The sequence below is a fragment of the Miscanthus floridulus genome, chromosome 18 (assembly GCF_019320115.1).
Source record: "Miscanthus floridulus cultivar M001 chromosome 18, ASM1932011v1, whole genome shotgun sequence".
NCBI lineage: Eukaryota > Viridiplantae > Streptophyta > Magnoliopsida > Poales > Poaceae > Miscanthus > Miscanthus floridulus.
In genome coordinates, this window is record NC_089597.1 from 46,022,536 (window position 1) to 46,046,340 (window position 23,805).

Below are 23,805 nucleotides of genomic sequence, written 5' to 3' on the forward strand. Positions count from 1 at the left end.
TGCTTTTGCTTACTAGCATGTGTAGGAGCTCCCCTGTTGCTTAAAGTACTAGTGGTATAGGTTTGTCTGACCTTGCTTCTAGAATTGTTTAGGTGAGCTCTAGCTAGCCTGGCACCTTTGTTGCTTAATTAGTATCTTTGGAAGATGCTAGAGAACATAGATAGCAGGGTGTAGTCTTGGCTAGACCGATAGTCTTAATTATGCACTTGTTTCGGTTAGCCGACGCAATTAATTTTAGAAAGGACTATTCACCCCCCCCTCTAGTCCGCCATCTCGACCTTTCACTCGTTGATGGAGAAAGCTGATCTGCAATAACAACACCACTCCGAGTACCTTCTCTCTCTACGTGCTCTGTGGCCTCTACAACTGCGACTGCTCTTGCTGTATCTGCATCAGGGTACTTGCACTTCTTTGTCGCTAGCTTCTTCGCCGCCTTGCCTTTTGTATCTATAGGCAGGCGAGGCGGGGGTCTCGAATCCTCATCACCGGGACCTCCTCCGACATTCTTGACATGAGCCATCTGATGAAGCTGAAAAGAACAACTGCCCTAACAAGAATCACTTCCCTACTGTCACTTCCGAGGCTTGGCCTCGATCCGTACTCACGAGCTTGGCCCCGAGTTGACTGTCAACTGCCACTGAGACCTCAGAAACACCGACTCACTGCACGTTAGAATAGATCAGATATATGAATAATTACAATATATCTAGAGATACGAAACCCTAAGAAACAAGCAATTAGGTATGAAATTAGAATCGAGGGCTTGCTACCTGATGAACTGGCGAATCGATAAGAAGAGGAACGAATTGGGGAACCACCGGATCGGCTAGGGTTGGGATTCCAGCAAGGCAGTGAGCATTGGATCGGCGAAGTAGGCGCAAGAGGAGGCTTTGGTGGCGCTATTGAGCTATGGGCAACTAGTGCTGTGGCGCGGCTCCAGTGAAGGCACAGCGGCGGCGCTGAAGCAGAGCACGGGCACGGCGGTGGCACTAAAGCAGAGCACGGGCACGACGGCGACGCTGGCGTAGGGCATGGCGACATGAAGAAGGCGTGGGTGTGGATGGCGCGGGCTGTAGGCGGCGCGCTAGAGCGGCTGTGCGCGGGCATGTCGACGAGGTCATGGGAGCAGGGCAGCATGGCTCGGGAGCTGGGCGGCGTGGCGAGCTTGCTAAGTCGGCGACTAGGACGCAACGATGATGTCGATGTGGTGCGAGATGAAGATTAGGTCAAACGGCACGGCGGATTGGGTTATAAGGAGTCCCCCGATGAGACAGAAAAGGAAACAGAGAAGAAGTCCTGAACCCGTATGATTTCAACTAACTGGACGCTCCGGTGGCAACGACCGAACGCTGCAACCTAGAGTGCGGTCGATTCCAGAGAGGTCCAAAACCCCTAGAATCGTAACCGGACGTGTCTGGTGAACCCCGACCGGACACAACCAGAGTCCGGTCCACACTGCCTTGAATGCCTTCGCTTGATCGGATGCTGAACCACAATCTGACCGAATGCTGAACAGCAGAGTCCGGTCACTCCATCGCAGCAGGTTCACCTCATGTGAACTGACCGGACACTGGACTTCAGAGTCCGGTGCAGCGTCCGATCACTCTTTTTCTAGCAAAACTTCAAAGTTCTTCATGCTGCCTATTCTCAATCAAGTCCCAACATGAATAAGACCCAAATAAACACCAATTGAGACTGATGTGAGTGACCTCTCTCAAACCCTCAAAATTTTCAAAAATATTTTGCCTTAGGCTATAATTCTTTTTAAGAAAATAGGCAATAAGAGGGCAATTGAAGATAAACGATAAAGCAACATTCATGCATATGCAATTTAATACTTGAAAGTAAATCTAGTTGCTTGTCAAGTTTGATCCAAGGTTAAGCTTCTTCACTCGCTTTACGGCGGTTATCTTAACCATGTTAGACAAGCCCTATATGCATTACCAAAGATTAAACATGTTGTATATTACAATGCAATGCAAGGGACAACACAAGCTTATTTTTTAGTGAAGTTACTAAAATAAAGAACATTAAGCTCATTCCACAATCGACAGAAAGTCGCCTCATCTAGCGGTTTAGTAAAGATATCCACCAATTGATCCTCGGTCCTTACACCTTCTAATGAAATATCATTCTTTGCAACATGGTCTCTAAGAAAGTGATGGCGAATATCTATGTGCTTGGTGCGAGAGTGTTAAACCGGATTATTTGCAAGTTTTACCGTACTTTTATTGTCGCACAAAAGAGATATTTTTTCTAGAACTACTCCATAGTCTAGCAAAGTTTGTTTCATATAAAGTATTTGTGCACAACAAGCACCCACGACAATGTATTCCGCTTCGGCGGTGGACAAAGCCACACTATTTTGCTTCTTGGAGGACCAAGACACAAGTGATCTACCAAGCAAATGGCACCCTCCGGATGTGCTTTTTTTTATCCACTTTGCAACCGGCATAATCCAAATCAGAATAGCCAACTAATTCAAATATAGCTCCTTTGGGATACCAAAGGCCAATGCTTGGTGCGTGCTTAATATACCTAAGGATTCTTTTAACGGCAATCAAATGAGTTTTCTTAGGATTAGCTTGAAATCTAGCACCCATACACACACTAAACATGATGTTGGGCCTAGATGCTGTTAAATATAATAAGCTACCAATCATAGAGCGGTAGAGAGTTTGATCAACCGTGTTACCTCCCTCATCTAGGTCAAGATGTCCATTAGTTGGCATTGGTGTCTTGATTGGCTTATATTCATCCATCTTGAATCTCTTGAGAAGATCATTTGTATATTTCTCTTGAGAGATGAAAATCCCTTCTCTCATTTGCTTGACTTGAAAACCAAGAAAGAATGTAAGCTCTCCAATCATTGACATCTTGAACTCCTTCGACATCAATTCACCAAACTCTTTACAAGAATCTTCATTTGATGATCCAAAGATGATATCATCAACATACACTTGACAAATGAAGATATGTCCATCAAGCTTCTTGGTGAATAGTGTGGTGTCGACCTTCCCAATGGTGAAGCCCTTCTCAATGAGGAAGTCCTGAAGACGCTCATACCAAGCTCTTGGGGCTTGCTTAAGCCTATATAGCACCTTGGACAATCTATAAACATGATTAGGATATCTAGGGTCTTCAAACCCGGGAGGTTGATCAACATAGACTAGTTCATTAATAAAGTCATTTAAAAATGCACTTTTCATATCCATTTGATATAGTTTCATTTCATGATGTGATGCATATGCAAGGAGGATACAAATGGCTTTTAGTCTTGCAACCGGTGCAAAGGTCTCTCCAAAATCCAAACCTTCAACTTGAGAGAACCCCTTTGCAACTAGTCTTGCCTTGTTCCTCACAATAATGCCTTAATCATCTTGCTTGTTGCGGAACACCCACTTTGTTCCAATAACTCTTGCACCTTGTGGTCGCTCTTCAAGAGTCCACACTTCATTGCAGGTGAAGTTATTCAACTCTTCATGCATGCCGTTTATCCAATCTGGATCTTGAAGAGCTTCTTCTACCTTAGTAGGCTCAAAGCAAGAGACAAAAAAGTGATGTTCAATAAATGAAACAAGCTTTTGTGAGTATGTCATTACTTCCTTTGATGGACTCCCTATGATGAGATCTTGTGGATGAGCTTGAAGTAGAGGTGAATTTCTTCTATCAACCACTTGAGGGGGAGGTTGTGGAGCATCAACATCTTGTGCTTGTACCACTATTTGCTCATGGGAGACATGAGTGTCTTCACTTTCTACTATCCCATCTTTTTCACCATCTTGTGGCACACTTGATGAAGAAGGTGGATTGATCACTTGTACATCATCTTCATCATCATTAGGCTTGATGTCTCTAACCAGAATATTCTTCATGACCTCCCTCAATGGTTCATCACCTACATCATCAAGATTCTCATGTGCTCCTTTGGAGCCGTTAGATTCATTAAATTTCAGATCATATGTTTCTTCAACCAAGCCGGTGGCATGATTAAATACACTATATGCTTTGGACTTTGATGAGTAACCAACAAGAAAACCAATATCACAACATCTTTGAAACTTCCCTAGGTGTTGCCGCTTCTTGTAGATGTAGCATTTGCAACCAAACACCCTAAAGAAGGAGACGTCCGGCTTCTTTCCATTGAGCAACTCATAAGGTGTCTTGCTAAGAAACTTTTAAAGGAATAGCCAGTTGGATGCATAGCATGCGGTGTTGATAGCTTTCGCCCATAGAGCTTCGGGAGTGTTGTACTCATCAAGTATTGTTCTTGCAAGAGTGATTAATGTTCGGTTCTTCCTCTCAACTACACTATTTTGTTGAGGAGTATATGTTGCAGAGACCTCATGCTTGATCTCAACTTTATCACAATAGGCTTCTATGTTTGTGTTGTTAAATTCTTTACTGTTGTCACTTCTAATCTTCTTGAGCTTCACTTCAAGTTTATTTTGTGCTCTCTTAGCAAACTTCTTGAAGCAAGATGCAACTTCGGATTTGTCATGAAGGAAGAATACCCATGTGTATCTTGAATAGTCATCAACAATCACAAGATAATAAAGATTTTCTCTCAAACTCTTATATGTTGTTGGTCCAAATAAATCCATGTGAAGGAGTTCTAGCACTCTTGTGGTTGACATGAAAGCTTTTGTTGGATGAGTATTTGCAACTTGCTTGCCGGCTTGACATGCACTACAAAACTTGTCCTTCTCAAACTTCACATCCTTCAACCCTCTCACCAAATCATTCTTCATTAGCTTCTTGAGTGAGCTCATCCCAACATGAGCAAGTCTTCTATGCCATAGCCACCCAAGTGTTGTTTTGGTGAATAGGCAAGTCTTCAAATTAGCATCTTTGGAAGTGAAGTCCACTAGATATAGGTTGTTGTATCTAAATCCTTTGAATATCACTTGATCATCATCCTTCTTAGATACAACAACTTCCTTCTTGGTAAACAAGCATTGGAAGCCAAGATCACACAATTATCCAATGGATAGCAAGTTGAAGCTCAATGAAGCAACATATAGCACATTTGAGATAGAATGATCATTTGATATTGCCACTTTGCCCAATCCTTTAACCTTGCCCTTTGAATTATCTCTAAATGTGATTCTTTCTTGTCCATCTACTTCTTCATCTAGTGAGGTGAACATACGAGGATCACCGGTCATATGTTGTGTGCAACTACTATCAATAACCCAATGACTTCCACTGGTCTTGTAGTTCACCTACACACAAGAGATCAAGCTTTAGGAACCTAAACTTGTTGAGGGCCCTTCACCTTCTCAACAAGTGACTTTGCTACCCAAATTTTCTTAGGCCTATTCTTGTTGGGAGGTCCTAAGAACATGACTTTCATCTTGCCACTAGAATCCCTTCTAAGCATGTAATGAGCATTGAAGGCAAAATGTCTAGCATGCTTAGGCAAGGGTTGTGGTGGTGGAGTTTGGCACTCATGGGCAAAGTGGCCTTCTTGTCCTTCCTCTCTTGGTTTGCCAAGTACCCAATGCCACTTCTATCAATCTTCATGATGGTGTTCATTAGTAGCTCACTTTGAAGATGCTTGTCTCTTGTGAACTTGCTCAATCCAATCTTGAGATGCTCTTTCTCCAATTTGAGCTTCTTGTTCTCTTCCTTGAGTGCATCAATATTTTTCTCCTCCTTGAGCCCATCATTATTTTTCTATTCCTTGAGCTTCTTGTTCTCTTTAACTTCTTATTCTCAAGAATCAAATCACCATCATGATCAAGAGTTTCTAGCACTATGGTATTGGTGGTTTTGACCTCTTCAAGATCTTTCTTTAGCTTTTCATTGTCATTCTTGAGCTTGACATACTCATCATAATTATTGGTCTCAACCATTTGCTTATCCTTACTACTAGAACTTTGCTCAATGCTCTCAATGATCAAATCATCACATGATGTAGCTATATCAATCTTAACAACATTATTGGTAGCATCATGTGGCTTATTGGATAAATATTCTTGAGCAATGGCAAGATTATCATGATTAATCTTGAGAGTTGTATATTCATCTTTTAGCATATTATGGCTAGTGATGAGCTCATTATGTATCCTCTCAAGTTTATCATGTTTTTCTTTAAGCTCATTCTTAGAAGATTTGAGCTCCTTGAGTTTGGATGATATAGCATCATTTGCTTCTCTAAGCTCAACACTAGCCTTTTCGGCTATATCACATTTAGCTAAAAGAGAATCATTCTTAGCTTCTAGCTTCTCATTCTTAGCTCTAGTCTTTCTAATGATCCTAGTATATTTATTTAGCAATTTGACAAGTTCATCATATGAAGGTGATTCAAATTCATCATCATCACTATCACTATCACAATCATCATTGTTAGCATGATCATCACTACTACTATCATCATCATTTGATACCTTTCGTTCACCCTTGGCCATAAGGCATAGGTGTGTAGAGGATGATAGCGGTGGTGTTGGTGAAGATGATGAAGAGTCAATCACAATGGCGGCCACCTTCTCATTATCACTATTGTCATCGGATGAGCAACTTGATGAATCAATGTCCGTGAGCCAATCACCGATGATGTAGGCCTTCCCACTTTTCTTCTTTTTGTGGAATTCCTTCTTCTTGCCATCCTTCTTCTTGTATGGTTTGTTTTTTTCTTCTCATCTTCTTCTTCATTACTTGAGTCATCTTTCTTGCCCTTGTACTTATTCTTGTACTTGTCTTTCTTGGGCTTTGTGCATTGGTGTGCTAGATGACCAAGTTCTCCACAATTATAGCAATCCATCTCCAAGATTGGCTTCCTTCTAGAGCTAGTGAAGAACTTCTTTTTCTTCTCATCAAACTTGATGCCACTCTTATTAAGCTTCTTTAGCATCTTGGCGGTTCTTCTCATCATAAGAGCAAGACTAGCATCATCAACTTCATCATCACTTGAGCTCTCATACTCAAGCCTTGCTTTGCCCTTCTCTTGGCTAGCTTTGAATGTTAAGTCCTTGTATTTCTTCTTGTTAGAGGATGAGCCATCTTGTGGTGTGATGTGCATGTACATCTCATGAGCATTGATCTTTCCCAAGATTTGTGTTGGTGTAGCGGTGGAAAGATCATCTTGATGAAGCACAGTCACAATATGCCCATATTTGTCAGTGGGGAGGACACTCAAGATCTTTCTTACAACATTGGATGGTTGCATTTGAGTGAGTCTAAGCCCATTGACTTTCTCTACAAGAACATTCAAGCATGAGTACATTTCATTAGCACTCTCTTTAGAAAGCATTTCAAATAAATTTAGCTTTTTCATGACAAGATGATAACGTTCCTCACGCTCGCTCTTTGTTCCCTCATGGAGCGCATAAATGTCCGACCATAGTGCATGGGCGTCTTTGTGATTCCTCACCCGGTTGAACACATCTTTGCAAAGGACTCTAAAGATAGTATTTTGAGCCTTTGCATTCCATTTCTCATAATTCACCTCATTGTCTTGTAGGTGTGTGGCATCCCGAGGTTTTGGGAAACCTTGTGAGGCGGCTCTAGGTATTCCAACATCTAGAGCTTCAAGATACGCCTCCATGTGGATTTTCCAATATGGAAAATCATCCCCCTCAAAGATAGGAGGAGGTCCGTCCCCATAAGACATCTTTCTCTAGGAGGTTAAGCCTAAATACATGAGTACGAGGCTCTAATACCAATTGAAAGGATCAAGATGCCCAAGAGAGGGGGTGAATTGGGTTAATTCTAAATTTCTTTGCAAAAATTAAGTCCTACGGTTAGCCCAATTAACCCCTTGTGCCTAGAAAGTATTTCTATTGATCTACTACACAAAAGTTTAGCAACCTATGTTCCAATCCTACTCTAGCATGGTAATTCTATGAATATAAATGACAAGAATTGAATTGCTCAAAGTAAATGCTCAAATTAAAGAGAGAAGGAGGAATGCGGCGATGTTTTTGCCGAGGTATCATAGAGTCGTCACTCCCCACTAGTCCTTGTTGGAGCACCCACGCAAGAGTGTAGCTCCCCCTTGATCCGCATAAGGATCAAGTGCTCTCTACGGGTTGATTCTTTGACACTCCATCACGGTAAATCACCCACAACCGCTCACAACTTGAGTTGGGTCATCCACAAGCTCCGCCGGATGATTACCAAGCTTCCAATCACCACCAAGCCGTCTAGGTGATGGCGATCACCAAGAGTAACAAGCACGAACTCTCACTTGACCATGACAAGCCTAATGAGAAGGGTGGATGCACACTTTGCTACTCTTGCTTTCACTAATGAGGGCTCTCTTTGGGATTCTTAAATCTCAATCACCTCACTAGGACCTTGCTATTCTTGGCACTCTCAAAGGTGTTTCTCAGCTGTTGGAATGAGCAAAAGTACCCCTCACATGAATGGAGGAAGTATTTATAACCTTGGTTGAAAAACAAACCGTTATGTGCCTCTGCGGGGTGACCGGACGCTCCGGTCATGTTGACCGGATGCTCCGGTCAGTTCTCCTCGATCTCTAGTGTTTAAGTTATAACCGGACGCTGGACAGCGTCCGGTCAGCACTGACCAGACGCGCCTGGTTATGATTTTCCCTCTCTGTAACCTTACTGGAGTCGACCGGACGCTGAGACCCAATGTCCAGTCACTCACCTCTCAGCGTCCGGTCGCACCAGACGAAATCACCTTGATCAAATGAACTGACTGGAGTCTACGCCAGCGTCCGATCACTCCGGAACCAGCATCCGGTCAGCATTTGACCCTCCATTCACTTCCAACTCTCAATCATACATGAATGAAGTTTGCTTCAATGGATCTAAGGGCTTTTAGGAGCTACCTAGTGCTAGATTTAGCAAGTGTGCACCACACCTAACTCACTAGACTCACCTAGGTCAAGTTACCCGTTCGTACCCCCCTTAATAGTACGACCAAAGGAAAAACAAAGTCCTAAACTACTCTAAGTGTCTCCTCAACACCAAACAACACTTAGAACTAGTTCAACCTTAACCTTGTCGTCCATCCTTAACCTTGTCGTCCATCCTTTAAAAATCGAAACGATTTCCATCGTAGGGGCATGACCACCATGATAGCCCAATCGATCTCCATTACCGTGACCTAACTTAATTGCCTCTGTAAAACACACATTAGTCACAGTAATTACGTATTGTCATTAATCACCGAAACCCAACTAGGGGCCTAGATGCTTTCACTTTAGTTTAAAGTTTTTGCTGTGAAAATCAATTTGTGCAGTTAGGTTCTTAATACTAGTTATGTCTTGTCTTTTTCATAACTACAGTTGTTTTGCTCAAATAAATATGAAATTTTTATGGAGTGCTACTCAGGTGATGGTTGATGTCGGATAAAATTTTTAGGATTTTAGGCTTGATAGTTTAAGATCTATAAAAATAACAAATGTCCTGTATTGCTTTGCTCCTATTTTGAATAGGCATGCATGTTTGAATTAATTGGATCAGTTAATTTGTGAATCATGACTTTATGACAATACATGAGTTTTAGTACTTTTATTAATCTTTTCAAAAAGCTAAATAGCATAATTTTTTGTTAAGTAGATTCTTAGTTGTTGTTGCTTACATTTCTGTGGCTGTTTCTGCCCAAACCCAGACAGGGTTGCCTTTTTGGTACTGTGGGGCCTTTTTCATAGTAGAATTAGCTTTAGATGTTTATAAAAAAGTTGTTTAGAATTTTCTAAGGTTTCTAAAAAGTCTAGAATCATATTTATTGGACATGTATAACTCTAGTTATAGCCATTTAAAGTGGCATGTCAGTTTCTATCCATGTTTTGGACAGAGATGCATTCATTGGATTAATTGACCTTGTTATCTGTAGAATCATCTTAAGATGATAATAAGAAAGTTTTCGGTAACTTCATAAGATTTTCAAAAATTTATGATTCATGATTGTTGGACGTCTAGAACTCCAGTTATGCTTCTCTGAAGTTCCTATCAGTTTTCTGTACCACTGTTGTTGTTCTGCATGTGCAGTTTTGCTTGTGCAATTATTTTTGTGGTGGAAATGATGTTTGATGTGGTTCTAGTGAATACCAAAGTTGTAGCTAATTTCATAATATTGCTTGTGTTCAAATTTCATGGCCATTGGCCTGATAATTTAGGAGCTATAGATTTTGTAAGTTCATTGTCATATTTTGCTTGCTCTCTGTATAGATCTGAATGATTGTATTGTTTGACTTAGCTACACTTTGAATTATGTCTTGAAGATAATAGAAGAAGTGTAGTGCCTTTAATGAGATTTCCAAATTGTTAAAGATCACCCCTTTTGGTGTTGTAGAGCTCTAGTTATAAGCTTGCGAAGTTGCATGGCAGAATCTGTCCAAGCCTGGACAGATATGCTCAATTATGCTTGATTGACCTTGTTAATTGTGGAATCACCTGGTGATGATAATAACAATGTTGTAGGCAAATTCATTAGCTTTACATAAAGTCTAGGGCCACCCTTGTTGGATGCTTATATCTCCAGTTATGGATGAAACAAGTGACTACTGTGCTGATGTCCAGATTTCTATACATGTGCTAAGTGATTGCTTTAGCTTGCTCTTGTTTTGGCTAAACATGTTGGTTAGTTCTTGATCAATGCATGGGTGCAATATCTAAACTTAAGTTCACTTGTGTGCCATACCTAATATACTTGCTATCCCTTTATAATAGGTTGTGTGATGTTTAGTTAAATAACTCTAGGTGCCTATGTCTTGCATGACCTTATGTTTGCCTTGAATGCTATTATGTGATGCATCTCATATTACCATTCTTCATATTCATGCACTTGCATCTTGCATTTCATATAGGTACGCTAGATGAACCACGTGAAGGCCGTGATGTTGGAGCCAAACCCAAAGACGGTGTATGGTGGACCTATCCTGAAGGTGGAAGGGCTGGACAAGTGCTAGGACGGGAGATGCTCACCAAGCGAGTGTCATCTAACAAACACTGACCTAGTGTTAGATTTTAGGCAAACCCCAGAGCATTCTAAGTCTCCCAGTGTTTTATAAAATATTACTTGAGTCCTTTATGATTGATGCATTAGGTTATAAGAGTTGACTGGAAACACTTGATGCATGAAACTACCTTGTCCAGAGATATACACTTTTCATCCTGTGTAGGTCCAGGATCGAACATATGCTTAGTCATGCTTAGACCGGTAGAAGTCGGGTGATTTCCTGTCACCTGCGAGATATAGGTGGATACCGAAGCACGATTGGCTATATTTGCTATCGTGGAAAAGAATCATGGGGTAATGTAAATAGAGACCGGGAGGGATGTCGATAGAGAAGCATCAAGACATAGAGGTCTATGTCGATTAAGGACCGTACCGTTGTTGGTGCTGTTTGACAAGATTGAACGCATGCCTATCACTTAGCTGGCTACATAACTCATTCTGACCGCGAAGCCGAGTAGCTCAACTTAGGTCGGGCCTGTTCTGTTGTGCGCCCTCTGTGGGGAGCGGATCCATAGACCGTGGGCAAGCATGACCTGAGCGACCTGGTCCGGGACCGTGGGCAGGCATGGCTTGAGCGACCTGGCTACCGTCAGTCCCTGATTGTGCAGCGCTGTACGAACCCACAAAATGTGTACCTGAGTTGTACCAAAGGTGACCTAAGACTACCTTGGCGCATGTATGTCTAGGTTTGTATTAGGAATAAATTCTCAGCTGGTTGAAATCGATTCGAATCGTCGTCTCTCCCGGATAGTGAGAAACTTGGCTAGTCCCAACATTGTAGTAATCGTATTATGGAATATGATGGTTCGGATAAACATGGAATTACTATACCGGCTATGGTTACTATTGTATGCTTTGAAATGATATACCACATGTTTGGCACAGGATAATTGCTAACCTAGAGATGGATAGTTATAATTAACTTGATGATGGAACTACAATAGTATAACTGAGATAACCGTTTTTTATGCAAAAATGTTGTCAAGCTACCTCCACCTATAAAGCCTTGCATACTCATTGGTGTCACTTTATTTCTAGTTTATGACGGGTAAGTCTAGCTGAGTACATTCAAGTACTCAGGGTTTATCCCACCATGTTACAGGTGAAGTTCTTGGCCTACTGAAGATGGTGGCTAACCACCGGTGGGCTTGGTGACTCTATATTTACTTCTCATCTATATACTTTTATCAGAGGATGTCACTTATGCTAGCAATGTATTTAGAACTTATATTAATGTAATCATTTGAAAGCTATGTTGTTTCACTAATCGGTTTTGAAACCCAAACTTGTATTATTATTGTGAACCCATTTGTAATATTATTTTCGCTGCAACTCTACGTATGTAATGTGTATTTGTTTAATCACGCGATCTTGGTTGTGATGTCGATTTACCGAGGTCCTTCGTGACACTCGGCGGACTACCGGGTTTATATAAGTGAAAGTATGCGCGTGTCAACGTGTTAGCGGGGACAACCGTACTTGATCTTGTATAAATTAGGCGGTTGTGTCACATCTCCTATCTTCTCTGTATTGTGGTTGGTTTGGTTCCACAGAAAATAGAACAAAAGAAACTGACACCGAATTTGTTGGGTTCTCGTGTTGTGACAAGCCGATATAGAAACCGAAGTTTGTGGAAACCGAAGAAACCTAAACTAAGTGTCGGTTAAAACCGAATACCGAGTCTTAATTTCAATACTTTCTTTTAAACAAAAATGGAGAGTTACTTCACTATAATTCCTATATTTGGGTTATACAATCAACCAAATTAAGTTACATCATACAAAAATTTGTGGCCATGCGAGAATCGATGCTCTAAAGCGTAAAAACATAGAAAAATGTCTCCTAATCCATATCAAATCGAAATATAAGTTATTTTTAGAAATTCTAGGACAAATTATAGTATAAATAAAATGACGCATGTTGTAGGGAGATATGGAGGTTACCATTTGTGTTGGTTATAAAGAATAATTAATGGTAGAGGTACGTATATGAATGCTGCCTTTTAACCAAAAAATAGATAATTACTTCGTCCAGAATCCTTATATTTGAGAATAAAGAAAGCATATTATATCTACCGAGCTACTTACAGTCACCCGTTGATCCATACGAAGATGGGGATGAAAAAAAGATAAATCTTAAGAATAATTTTCATATATATAAAATAATTGATCTTCAATACAATAAACTATAATAATCACTGATGTGTATTAAAAAAAACCACCTCTAGCATTTAAAATATAATATAAATTAAAATAACCTCTTAAAATTTGTATTTAAGTTACCAACCGTTGCTATAATGAAACATAATCCGGTTTTCATCTCCTCCTTGTTAATGCTCTTGTGAGGGCGTCTGGACGCGTTCTCCACTCGCTACCGTGCCGTCCGCTCGCTCACATTCGCGCCCCTTCTAAAAAAATATATCTCTACTGCACGTCGCCTCCACCGCGCTGCTCGCCTGCACCGCAGCATCCGCCGCCGCAGCCGCCTCCATCGTGTTGCCCGCTTGCCGCAGCTGCCTTCACCGAGCCGGCAAGCCTCCACGATGGATGCTCCAGCAAGCAGACGATGGGAGGAGCTTCGTGGGACGCCGCCCTGCCGGCAAGTGTTGCCTGCACCGGCGAGCTCCATGCGCCGCCACCGACCTCTGCATCGGCGTCGAGCTCCACAACGATGAGACTCCATTATTCATCCAAGCGGCAAGGTGACATTGTGCTGAAAGCGCATGTTACACGCGTATGTTTCAAGTATGCCAGATGTTTTATTTGGATGTTGCATGTATTTAATCTGGATGTTGTAAAAGTAGATCGGGATGTTGCACATGTTGCAATGGTTATACACATATGTTACAAGTGTATGTTGCAACTGTTTTCAGACGCATGTTGCAAGTGTATGTTTTAAATGTTTCAGTTGTTTCATACGTATGTTGCAAATGCTTTATTTAGATGTTGTATATATTGCGGTGGCTATACATATATGTTGCAAGCGTATGTTTCGCCTGTTTCAGATGTATGTTGCAGCAAGTGCTTTATATTGCAAGTGTTTCGACTTGGCACGAGTGCTCGTATTTTTCTAGATTAAATTAATTCGCAAAAAAATTGGAAAAATTCAGGACCGGTCAGGTGCGTGACGTTTTCTTATTTTCTAATTCTAAGGAAACTCATAAAAGGAGCAATCCTAACCTGATCGAGTTCATCTGCACTAGAGTATTGCCGGCTTTCATATTAGTTGTGTGTAAACACGCCGTTACTAGAATCATCGTCGTTGATCCGGCACTGAAATAAGATGATGCTTTCAGTCATCACTCATGAGTCATGCCAGGTGATGTCACCATAATGGAAGCTATATAACTGTGATAATATGTCATCATGTACACTCTCTTACTGAAACATTCAAACATATGAGATGAGATGCATAGGATTATATTAGAGAAATGAGGATTAGATGGTACCATGACTAAGCCTATGGATGCAAGTTGAATGAAACGTCAGTTGACCTAATATCCTTTTTTTTTTTAAATTAGCCAACTACTTCCATATAATTATACTACCTTCTCCACTCACAAATAAGTGACGTGATTTTGGAGATCCTATGGATGTTTAAACCGCCACTTATTTATGATTGGCGTGATGCTGACCGTAGTTCTTTTCCTTTTTTTTTTGCTTGGTTTCATCATTTATTGATCAAATCAACTAGAGCTAATTAGGGGGTCACAAATAGGATTCATCAGGTCACCAATAGGATTGAGCCTATTTCTATCTCCCTTGTGTTTGCACCCTGCTGGCATGCTCGTGCTGTGTGCCTGTGCGTCGCATCTCAGCTCATCAATTTTGTCCGGCTGCACATCAAAATCTGATGTGCGATATTAATTATTTTTGTCTAGTGGCTTGTAATGAACCACAAAAAAAACCGCACACTCTATGAGCTGAAACGACATAGTAGATCCATCCAAAGCTGCTGACAAAAGTCCGTCGTGTCAAGTTGCATAGTTGATCAATAAGTAATTTGACGTTCGGTCTATTTTCTGACAGCCACAGGAAGATATAATACTTATATATACTGTCATATATATATTGGCAAGAAGGGTGGTAATAAAATATTGATGCAAATTTTAAAAAACACTTTTGCACAGGAACGTTCAAAAGGGTTGAAATATGTTCCCTCCCTTTGACCGTAGGCTTAGGGCCATTTGGGAGGGCTCCTAGGGGCTCCGTCTCCTTCAAATCGCGCACCATTCATAATACTGTTTATTAGAGCCGTTTTTCTCTCCTTATTCAGATTCACTAAAAGTTGAGAGGAGCACACTATTTTTTGGCTCCTCCTGCTCTGGCTCCTTGATCACTGTGGCACGGAGCCAGAGCCGGGAGGTGCCCAGCCAAATATGCCCTTATCTTTGGGCAACAAAGCATGAAAATCCTCTTAAAAAATCGGCACTACTATAATTCCAATTGAGCCTTGTGCATGCACATCTCAGGTTAAGGCAATTAACGATGGCAAACAAACAATTATATCAAGGGAAAAAAAACCAGCTGCGCCTCCCGTTTTCTTCCTTGTACCTATCACTGCTGAGCGCCTCTTCTTTGGTTTCTCCCAACGCGTACTTGAACTGGTGTCCATATATATCCAAAGCAAGGAACGTCAAAAGCAAGAGAAATGTTCACATGATCCATGAGAAACATGATCCTTAGTCTAGGGAATATCATCACTAGCTGTACGCTACCATAGCATAGCATGATCATGACCAACCCAGCCGCAATCCTCTCCGTGGCGCTGCTCATCGTGGGCGTCTCTCTGATGCTCGTCCTCCACGTCCTCGTTGTTTTCTGGGCCATGCGGCGGGGACTCGTCTCCCGCGGCACCGGCCAGCACGCCAACCAGGAGCGCGTGGAGGACGGCCACGGCCGGGGACTGTCGCCCGGCGAGCTCGTCACGCTTCCTTGCCACGTCTTCAAGTCTGCAGACGGCGGGGCGGCCGCCGGGGACTGCGCGGTCTGCCTCGAGGCGTTCCAGGCCGGCGACCGGTGCAGGCAGCTGCCGCGGTGCGAGCACAGCTTCCACGCGGACTGCGTGGACTCGTGGCTGAGGAAGAGCAGCGCGTGCCCAGTGTGCCGTGCCGACGTGGTGGACAGGCCGCCCAAGGGCGAGCCGAAGGCGGCGGCCTCATCAGGGGTCCTGGGGATGGCGGAGAGAAGAAGCTCGATCCCCGCGTTGGAGATCGTCACTGAAAGATAAGGTCGCCTAGGTACGGCCCATGGCAGGTGGGAGTGTTGGTTGTGCAAGCATGTGCATATCTTCTTAAGCTGCACTCCCAACTACTCTTTCATATCTCCTTAAGATAAATGTGCCATTTTTTATCTTGATTTTACCATACGCATGATGGTACAAATGTTGGCATGCATTTGATCAATGTGAGACTATTTACACATATATTTACAGTGTCTGTTCACTACTCTGTTCATTCCAAATTATAAGGGGTTTTAGCTTTTTTAGATACATATTTTTTGCTACACATCTAGATATATGTTATTTCTAGATTCATAGTAAAACCTATGAATTTAGAAATGACAAAACATCTTATAATTTAGAAAGGTACTATGTTTAGGCCTTTTAGAGTCGCCAAAAAATGCTTTTCAAAGATGGTAGCAGACGATGGTCTCTATTAATCATCATCAATAGAAGCGGTCACAAGCCCACATGTGAAAAATGGTGTTTTTCAGCGACAGATGAGTTAGACATCCATCTCTATAAATGTAAAAACAACATCCATCTGCATAGTTTCAACTTCTGCTATGGAAAGCTAGCTTCTGTTGTTCGGTCACCGCCGCTGCTCCTCCTTGTTGTCCTACTTCTGCTCTTTAATCATGCAGCACGCCACCGGGACGCCGCCAATGGATTCTCCGACATCAAGAGCCAGAAGCATCTCCCAACCTCCCTGCTCCAGATTAATCATCTACAAAGCACCACAGATAGATCTGCATAAGTGGGAGAGGAAAAGGAGGGGATAGATAGATGAGAGGAGAGAGGTCGAGAGGGAGACACTGCAAATGGGGAATGGATACAGACGGAGCACCTCTGTAGGTAGGGAATGGCCAAGTACAAATCCAGACATCTACAGAGAGCATCATCTATGCCCCACCCATCACCTCCATGCAACTCTAGACCTTGTCTCCACATGCGTTGCCCGCCAACCTCAACCCAGCAACACCCTAGGTCTCCTCTGTGCACCGTCGTCGGCCTCCATTACACCACCCTTGGCCTCTGCACTGACCTCAACCTCTGCGCTCATTGGACCTCCTCCGCGCTTGCCATCCGCCGGCCTCCTCCGAGGTCTGCCCACCAGCCTCCTCCGTGCTTGCGGCACCTCATCTATGCCGGCTGTCTGTAGGCTTCCTCCACCAGATCTGGGAGATGGTTTGTCTACAGAGAGAAAATAGAGTGGAGGACTGGAGTCATTGGATCGGCACACGCGCGCGCGCGCGCGCACACACACACACACACACACATAGAGAGAGAGAGAGAGAGAGAGAGAGAGAGAGAGAGAGAGAGAGAGAGAGAGAGAGAGAGAGAGAGAGAGAGCTAGGAGAATAGGGGTGTGAGGAAGTTAGGGGTTGTGCAATTGGGAGAGGATTTATGGTCCTCAAGCTTTTTTAGAGGCGGGACTCATAGAATGTCTGCCTCTATTAATGGCTCCATTTATAGAGATGGTTGCTGATTGGTTGTCTCCATAAATGGACCTAGCTACCACCTATGAAAGTTGAAGGGTGTTTTGGGAGACAAACACTTTTGACCCGCCACCGCAAATAAGAGGGTTTTTCTTCAAAAATCTTTTTTTGCAGTAGTTTGGTTCAAGGATGGGATGGTGATAGTGTGACACATAGATGATTCTAGCTCCGAGTCTAATGATATGAGGAATATAATGAGCTGATCTAGCAACATGTATAAGAAACTTCGCCTACTAGGTTCACATGGATGATGGCAAATCAATGTTTACATGAGACATTTTAATTACCAATGTTTTTTTCTTGATATTTCTATTCCACACACTACTACAGTATACTGGTTTTCGGAGACAACCTAGCCCATCTTTAGATGCGACCATATGTGCCTTCGCCTTTGTTATACTGCACGTCGATGTGGAATTATGCACCACCAGATCACATGAGTCATCCATAGTTTTATGGGTGCATCATGGTTGACAGTAGTAGCCAGTGCACATCTAGTTGTAGTTTAAGCTTGATTTGGGTTAAGTGAAGCTTGGGGCTTGTTACTCTTGGTGCTTGTCAATAACAAGACAATCTGGGTAATTGGAGGAATTGTTGGTGATTGTGGGAGTCTTAGAGCATCTCTGGTAGTTGGTAAATCTCACTCCTAAAATATAGAAGACAATTTTACATCAGGAATCATGAACTATTTCTAAATCACCCTAACCGGTTTTATACTTTTTCTCTCTTGCACATCTGCATTGGGAATCCTGCCCTACTCTTTATTCTTCTCCATATCCTTCCACCTCCAGATTGGCCGATCCATAGGCGCACGTTCATTTCAACATGTACAATTGGGTCGATTTTCCCGAGTGTGGAAAGATTGGGAATTGATTGAGATAGGGAGTTGTTGGAGAAAAGTTTTTTCAATCTTGCCAAATCAAGATTAGGAGTAGGTTTTGGAAACTCTTGGAGGTGCTCTTATTTAGAATCATTTTGTGCTAGTTTGGAAGCATGCCTATCTAGAGATGCAGATGTGCATTTCATTCACGAGGACTTTAGTCTTAGTGCCTCATGAAGGACCTATACACTTTGGTGAGGTGCTGCAACAAGTGCTGGGAAGAGTGCCACCAACTCAATACTTCAAGAATTTGGCGTTTTATTGTTGATTTCATTACTTTTCCTCATCTAATGATTATTTATATTACCATCTTGCAATTCAATAGCTTGCTCATTGTGTAGCTTAATGTTACACCTAGAATGTACGGTATGATGACAGCTTGACTAGAATAGGCTAATGTTATTTTTGAACTACAATTATAGGGTTAGGATCCTATGTATTCTTGAATAAATTTTAGTTAGTCCAAATTCACCCCGGTAGCCAATGACACTTTATGTTGCCCTTGGCCATTTCTGAATATTCGCTCCAAGAAAATAACCAGCATGTATTCATGATTAATCATTACACATTCAACACATTACATGATTTTTAATAAATATAGAATTGTAGCATACATGTAAAAAGATCAATTTGAAACACAATTTACAGACACACATTCGGACCAGCTATATAATTAAACATAGTAAATAAAAAGGCTTATAAGCATTGATTTATTCAAAGCGTTTATGTACGAACTTAAAGGTTTCTGAAGGATTTGCCTACTCAGTGGGGTAGGAAGGCTCCATGGCTAGGCCACACATGCCCCTCTTGTCCGAAATATCCTTCTCCATTCTCAGGTAACCATTCTCGCCCCAAGTCGTGCCCCATGAGTTCTTCATCAGCCAGTACTTGGTGCCATCACTGGTCGTTCCATAACCAATGGCTGCAATCCCATGGTCCAGGTCAGTACCGCATGAGCCAGTCATCACACCACCAGAGTAGAACTGAAACGTCATGTCTCCGCCGTCCACTGCCACCGACACGGGTTGGTTGGCCACGGCCTTCATCAGCGCAGCCTCATTGTTTGCAGGCACATCCTCGTAGCCCTTGATGGTTGCAGCACTATTTGATCCACTCTTGCACTTGCCATCTGCAGCTGTGTAAGGATAGCTAGACTCCGTGGTTAGGCCGCCGTTCTTGATGATAAACTTGAAAGCATCGTCCATCAAACCACCCTCACAACCTTGATCCTCACCATGGACATCGCAATCCACCAACTCTTGTTCCGAGAGGGAGGTGAGCTTGCCGGTGCTGATTTTCACGATGCCTTCTGTGGCAGCCACGGCTGAGAACGCCCAGCAGCAGCCTGCAATTGATTGTTATGTTTCAACGTATGTCATAACAGATAACGTACGTGTTGCCACAAGTTTTCCTACTAAATGTACTTACCACATTGGCCTTGATCCTTGATGGGAGTGACGGCACCCTTGGTCCTCCAGTCGATGGTCGCCGGAAGCGCATCGACGCTAACATTCTCATACCTAAATCCGGTAGGGATCTTCACAGGGCTGGGTTTGAAGCCCTTGTTGGTCTTGGTAGCCCTGAACTCATCGTTGGTAAGGTCGACGAACTGGTTGACGCCGAGCCAGAACTTACGGTTCTCACCAGCGTTAAACGACTCGATGAACTTAACATTAGCCTTGAACACCTCAAACCGCTGAGCCTTCTCGGTGGCGTCTTTGTAGACGCGGTTGTACTGCGCCATCCACTGCTCATGCCTCGCCACCATGGCTGAGTCGTCGTTCAGGTCGCGAGCAGCGAGGGCTGCACCGCAGAAGAAGGCGAAGCCGAGGATTGCCAAGATTAATGCCTTGAGGGTGGCCATGGTCGATCACTCGATCGATCAGGCCTGTGAATTGGTTGCTGATGCTGGCCTGCTGCTGCTGTGCACTATGCCTATTGATTTGGTGATTTGAGCTGGGTGGTACGGGTATATATAGCTACAGACATGTATTATTCTTGTAAGTTGTAAGTATGAAACGATACGGTACGGTGCTTCTACGCTGTATTGTGTAGAAAGGGACAGGTACGTGGCCGTGAAGTATTGCCAGATGGTATAAATTATTTTACTTGTGCTCCAGACGTACATTTGATGCTCTGCTGTGGATTGCTGTCTTAAAGCATTATGAATAGAGATTTTTTTTAGGGTTTATGTATATAGAGATTATAAGCACCAGATCTCATTACAGGCATTCAATAGCATATAGTATCAGATAAAAATAGGAAAAAGTGTATTAACAGCACATGGTTAGTATAATACTCTTTCATCTTCTAGTATTTAATAATGTTTGTAAGTTCATTTTGAACTAACCAAGGTAACAATAAGGAATGGCATCATCCACAAAATAAAATAGGATCTCAAATCTAACAGTGGATAGGTTCGTTCATACGTACCTCAAACTAGTCAATCTTATAAACACATACTGCGGCAAAGTTACGTTAACTGCTCTAAAAATAATATTATACCATCTAGTACATTACGCATAAAGTACTGCTAAAATGTACATATGCAGAAGATGCTATCTTTTCCGGAGACTGGCATCTATAAATAGTTGCATCCAAAAATGATTTATAACTTTTCCACATATATGAACTTATATCAAGACAAACTTTATATTAGAATTGTAGCCCTCAATGTAATCTACAACTTTTTGTTGTTGAAAAGTTTTTTTTGCCATCGTTTAAAGTCCCAAAATATTATTTTAAGTTTATGGATTTTGAAATTTTAAATTTTAAATTTTCAAATAATTGGATGTTGATATGGTCTATACCAAAGTTGTAGTTTTCAATACAATCTACAACTTTGTGGTTGAAAAGTTTTTGATTTGAAGTCGTTTATAAATTCTCAAATATGTGTTTAACTTCATATATTTTGAAATTAAAAAAATAGAATTTCTAAACGTCCTCGAATGTTCATATAGTTAATAGTAAACTTGTAGTGGTCAACCCGATCTATATTTTTCTGTTGATAAGTTGTTGATTTAAAGTTGTTTAGTGTCTCAAATATTTGTTTTAACTTCATATATTTTCACATTGAAATTTTGACTTTTTTTTAAATAATCTCGGATGGAGACACATCCGTTGTGGGTTTGTATCTGTCGTGGGTTTGTAACCACGACTAGTAATTAGTGGTCGATGTGTGGGACTTAGGACTCAAGACATGAAAGGGTTTATCTTGGTTGGGGCCTCGAAGCCCTACATCCAATAGAGAGTTATTCATGTTAAAATGCTCAAGGGAGTTCTTACAATGGCGAGAGAGGATAGGGGAGCATATTGCTAGCTCTGATCTAGGGTTTCAAGATGAGTTTAAATGAGTCGATCCACTCTAAGGGTCCCCTTGCCCTTCCTTATATCTCGAGGGGCAAGGGGCGTACAAAGTTGGTGTTTTTTCTTGGTTCCTTGATCGCCAAGGGAGTCTCTGGGCTTCTTCGCCTTTGTCTTTGAGCCATTGGAGGCAACTGCGCTTTTATGTGTGGTCATGGCCAACAAGATAAAAACTGGCCATCACAGCTTTTGTAGACGATAGCGGCAGGTCAAGGCTAACCGGAGACTTGCCATCGTGCCTACCTAGCTTTCTTGCCCTCTAGCATTCCTTACACGCCAAGGGAGATGAAGCCTAGGAGATTGAAGAGTGGGTCCAGTGCCCCTTTGTCATCTTGTGTCATGACCCCGGTGTGACCCCTCATCGAAATAGGTGGGCAACTCAACACTAAAGCATAGGGGACAACGCCCTGACAGAGCTGATCGCACTACGCTTCTATGTGAATATTAGGCTTCTACCATGTGACAGGGTCCTTTCGGGAGCTCCGAGGCATCTGCCTAGGCTAGCTTGCCAAGCCTTGCTTAGTCGGTCGGGACCCTCTAATTATGAGGGCCTAGGTCATCCTAGGACCTTAGCTCTGTTTCTGAGTTAACTTCGCTCAGCCAGAGCCCCCGAGCGGTGGTGGTCTATGCTTTCACGGTGTCTGGTCGGTATCCACCGGGGCACGCGAGCGCACCCGCTGGTTGTTGGCCTCGATCCCCTAGCTGATAAGGAGAATCAATCAGGGGGTTAGCTACGCTATCATGGTGCTAATACGAGGTTTACATAACTCCAGTGATAGATATTCCACTAGTAGAAATTTGCATATTTATGATGAAAATCTGAATGACGAATCAAAATTTGTTGTAGAAGATTGATTTCTATGACAAATTATATTCTTGCAAGTATGAAGCGATACGGTGCTTCTATACGCTTTATTGTGTGGAGAGGGACAGGTACATGGCCGTGAAGTAAGTATGGTTGCCATAAATTACTTGTGCCTGAGACGTGCATTTGGTGCTCTGCTATGGATTGCTGTCTTAAAGCAAAAATCTAGGTGGCACTCGGGAAGGGACGAGGGAGTACACCTCTCTAACCTTCGGTCCGTACCCATTAAACGGGTAGAGAAAGCTATTGGAAGTTACTACTAGCTATTATAGTAGTGATATATTATTTATTAAAAGTATAAAAGTTGTTCGTTTGGACATGGTAATTCCAATGTAAATCTAGTCTATTCAGCCAGTGTTAAGGGCATGTATAACCCGCCAGGGGCGAATCTAAGGACTAAGATCAAGCTAAGTCCCAGGCTGAGGTAGAAAGAAAGTGCTATAAGTGGACTAATAGATCCTAATCTTTCACTGTTTAGAAAATTTATCATTGATTTATTTGATCATAGACCTGGGCAGCAGCACGGCCAGCTCGGTGCCTGTGTCCGCCATTGTAACCCGCGGACAGGGGTCATCTGCAAGTGACTAGAATCTGACATACACATAATTAAAAAGATAAGTCGTACAATTCAGACAGTGTGTCTTCTGCAAATAGTTTAATGCTTTTGGATGTAGCCAAGATTAATCATAAATATCATTTTGTATACCATTATGTTGTCATTTTGACGGAGAATGGTCAAGCATAAATATATAAGATATAAGATGAACATAATTACAATAATTTTAATACCATCAATATAATAATTGTATTATACATAATTGCAACATTTTTGCCATGATCCGTTTACCAACAAACCGCGAGAGTTCACATGTAACACATAGGAGACATGCAGTCTTGCAGACATCATGTTCGCACAAAAAGGTAACAGACTGCACGTTCATGTAACACATAGAAAGCTTGCAATTATAGCTAACAAATTAGAAAGCTTGCATATTCACGTGTAACAGCAAGCTACAGGAGTACAGGTAGTTCAACGCACCTGT

At 42.2% G+C, this 23,805-nt stretch overlaps 2 protein-coding genes across 2 annotated transcripts; one reads left to right on the forward strand and one right to left on the reverse strand.

Annotated features, from left to right (window-relative positions):
• Window positions 1-15,663: 15,663 nt before the first annotated feature.
• On the forward strand, window positions 15,664-16,164 carry LOC136519839 (E3 ubiquitin-protein ligase ATL41-like). The gene has a single exon (XM_066513216.1). It carries the CDS (start codon window positions 15,664-15,666, stop codon window positions 16,162-16,164), a length of 501 nt encoding a protein of 166 aa, XP_066369313.1.
• A 3,084-nt stretch (window positions 16,165-19,248) lies between these two features.
• LOC136522538 (senescence-specific cysteine protease SAG39-like) lies at window positions 19,249-20,447 on the reverse strand. The gene is made up of 2 exons (XM_066516348.1): window positions 19,963-20,447; window positions 19,249-19,879 (listed from the first exon to the last, which is right to left on the reverse strand). Exons 1-2 carry the CDS (start codon window positions 20,396-20,398, stop codon window positions 19,293-19,295), a joined length of 1,023 nt encoding a protein of 340 aa, XP_066372445.1. The 5' UTR covers window positions 20,399-20,447; the 3' UTR covers window positions 19,249-19,292.
• Between the last annotated feature and the right edge of the window lie 3,358 nt (window positions 20,448-23,805).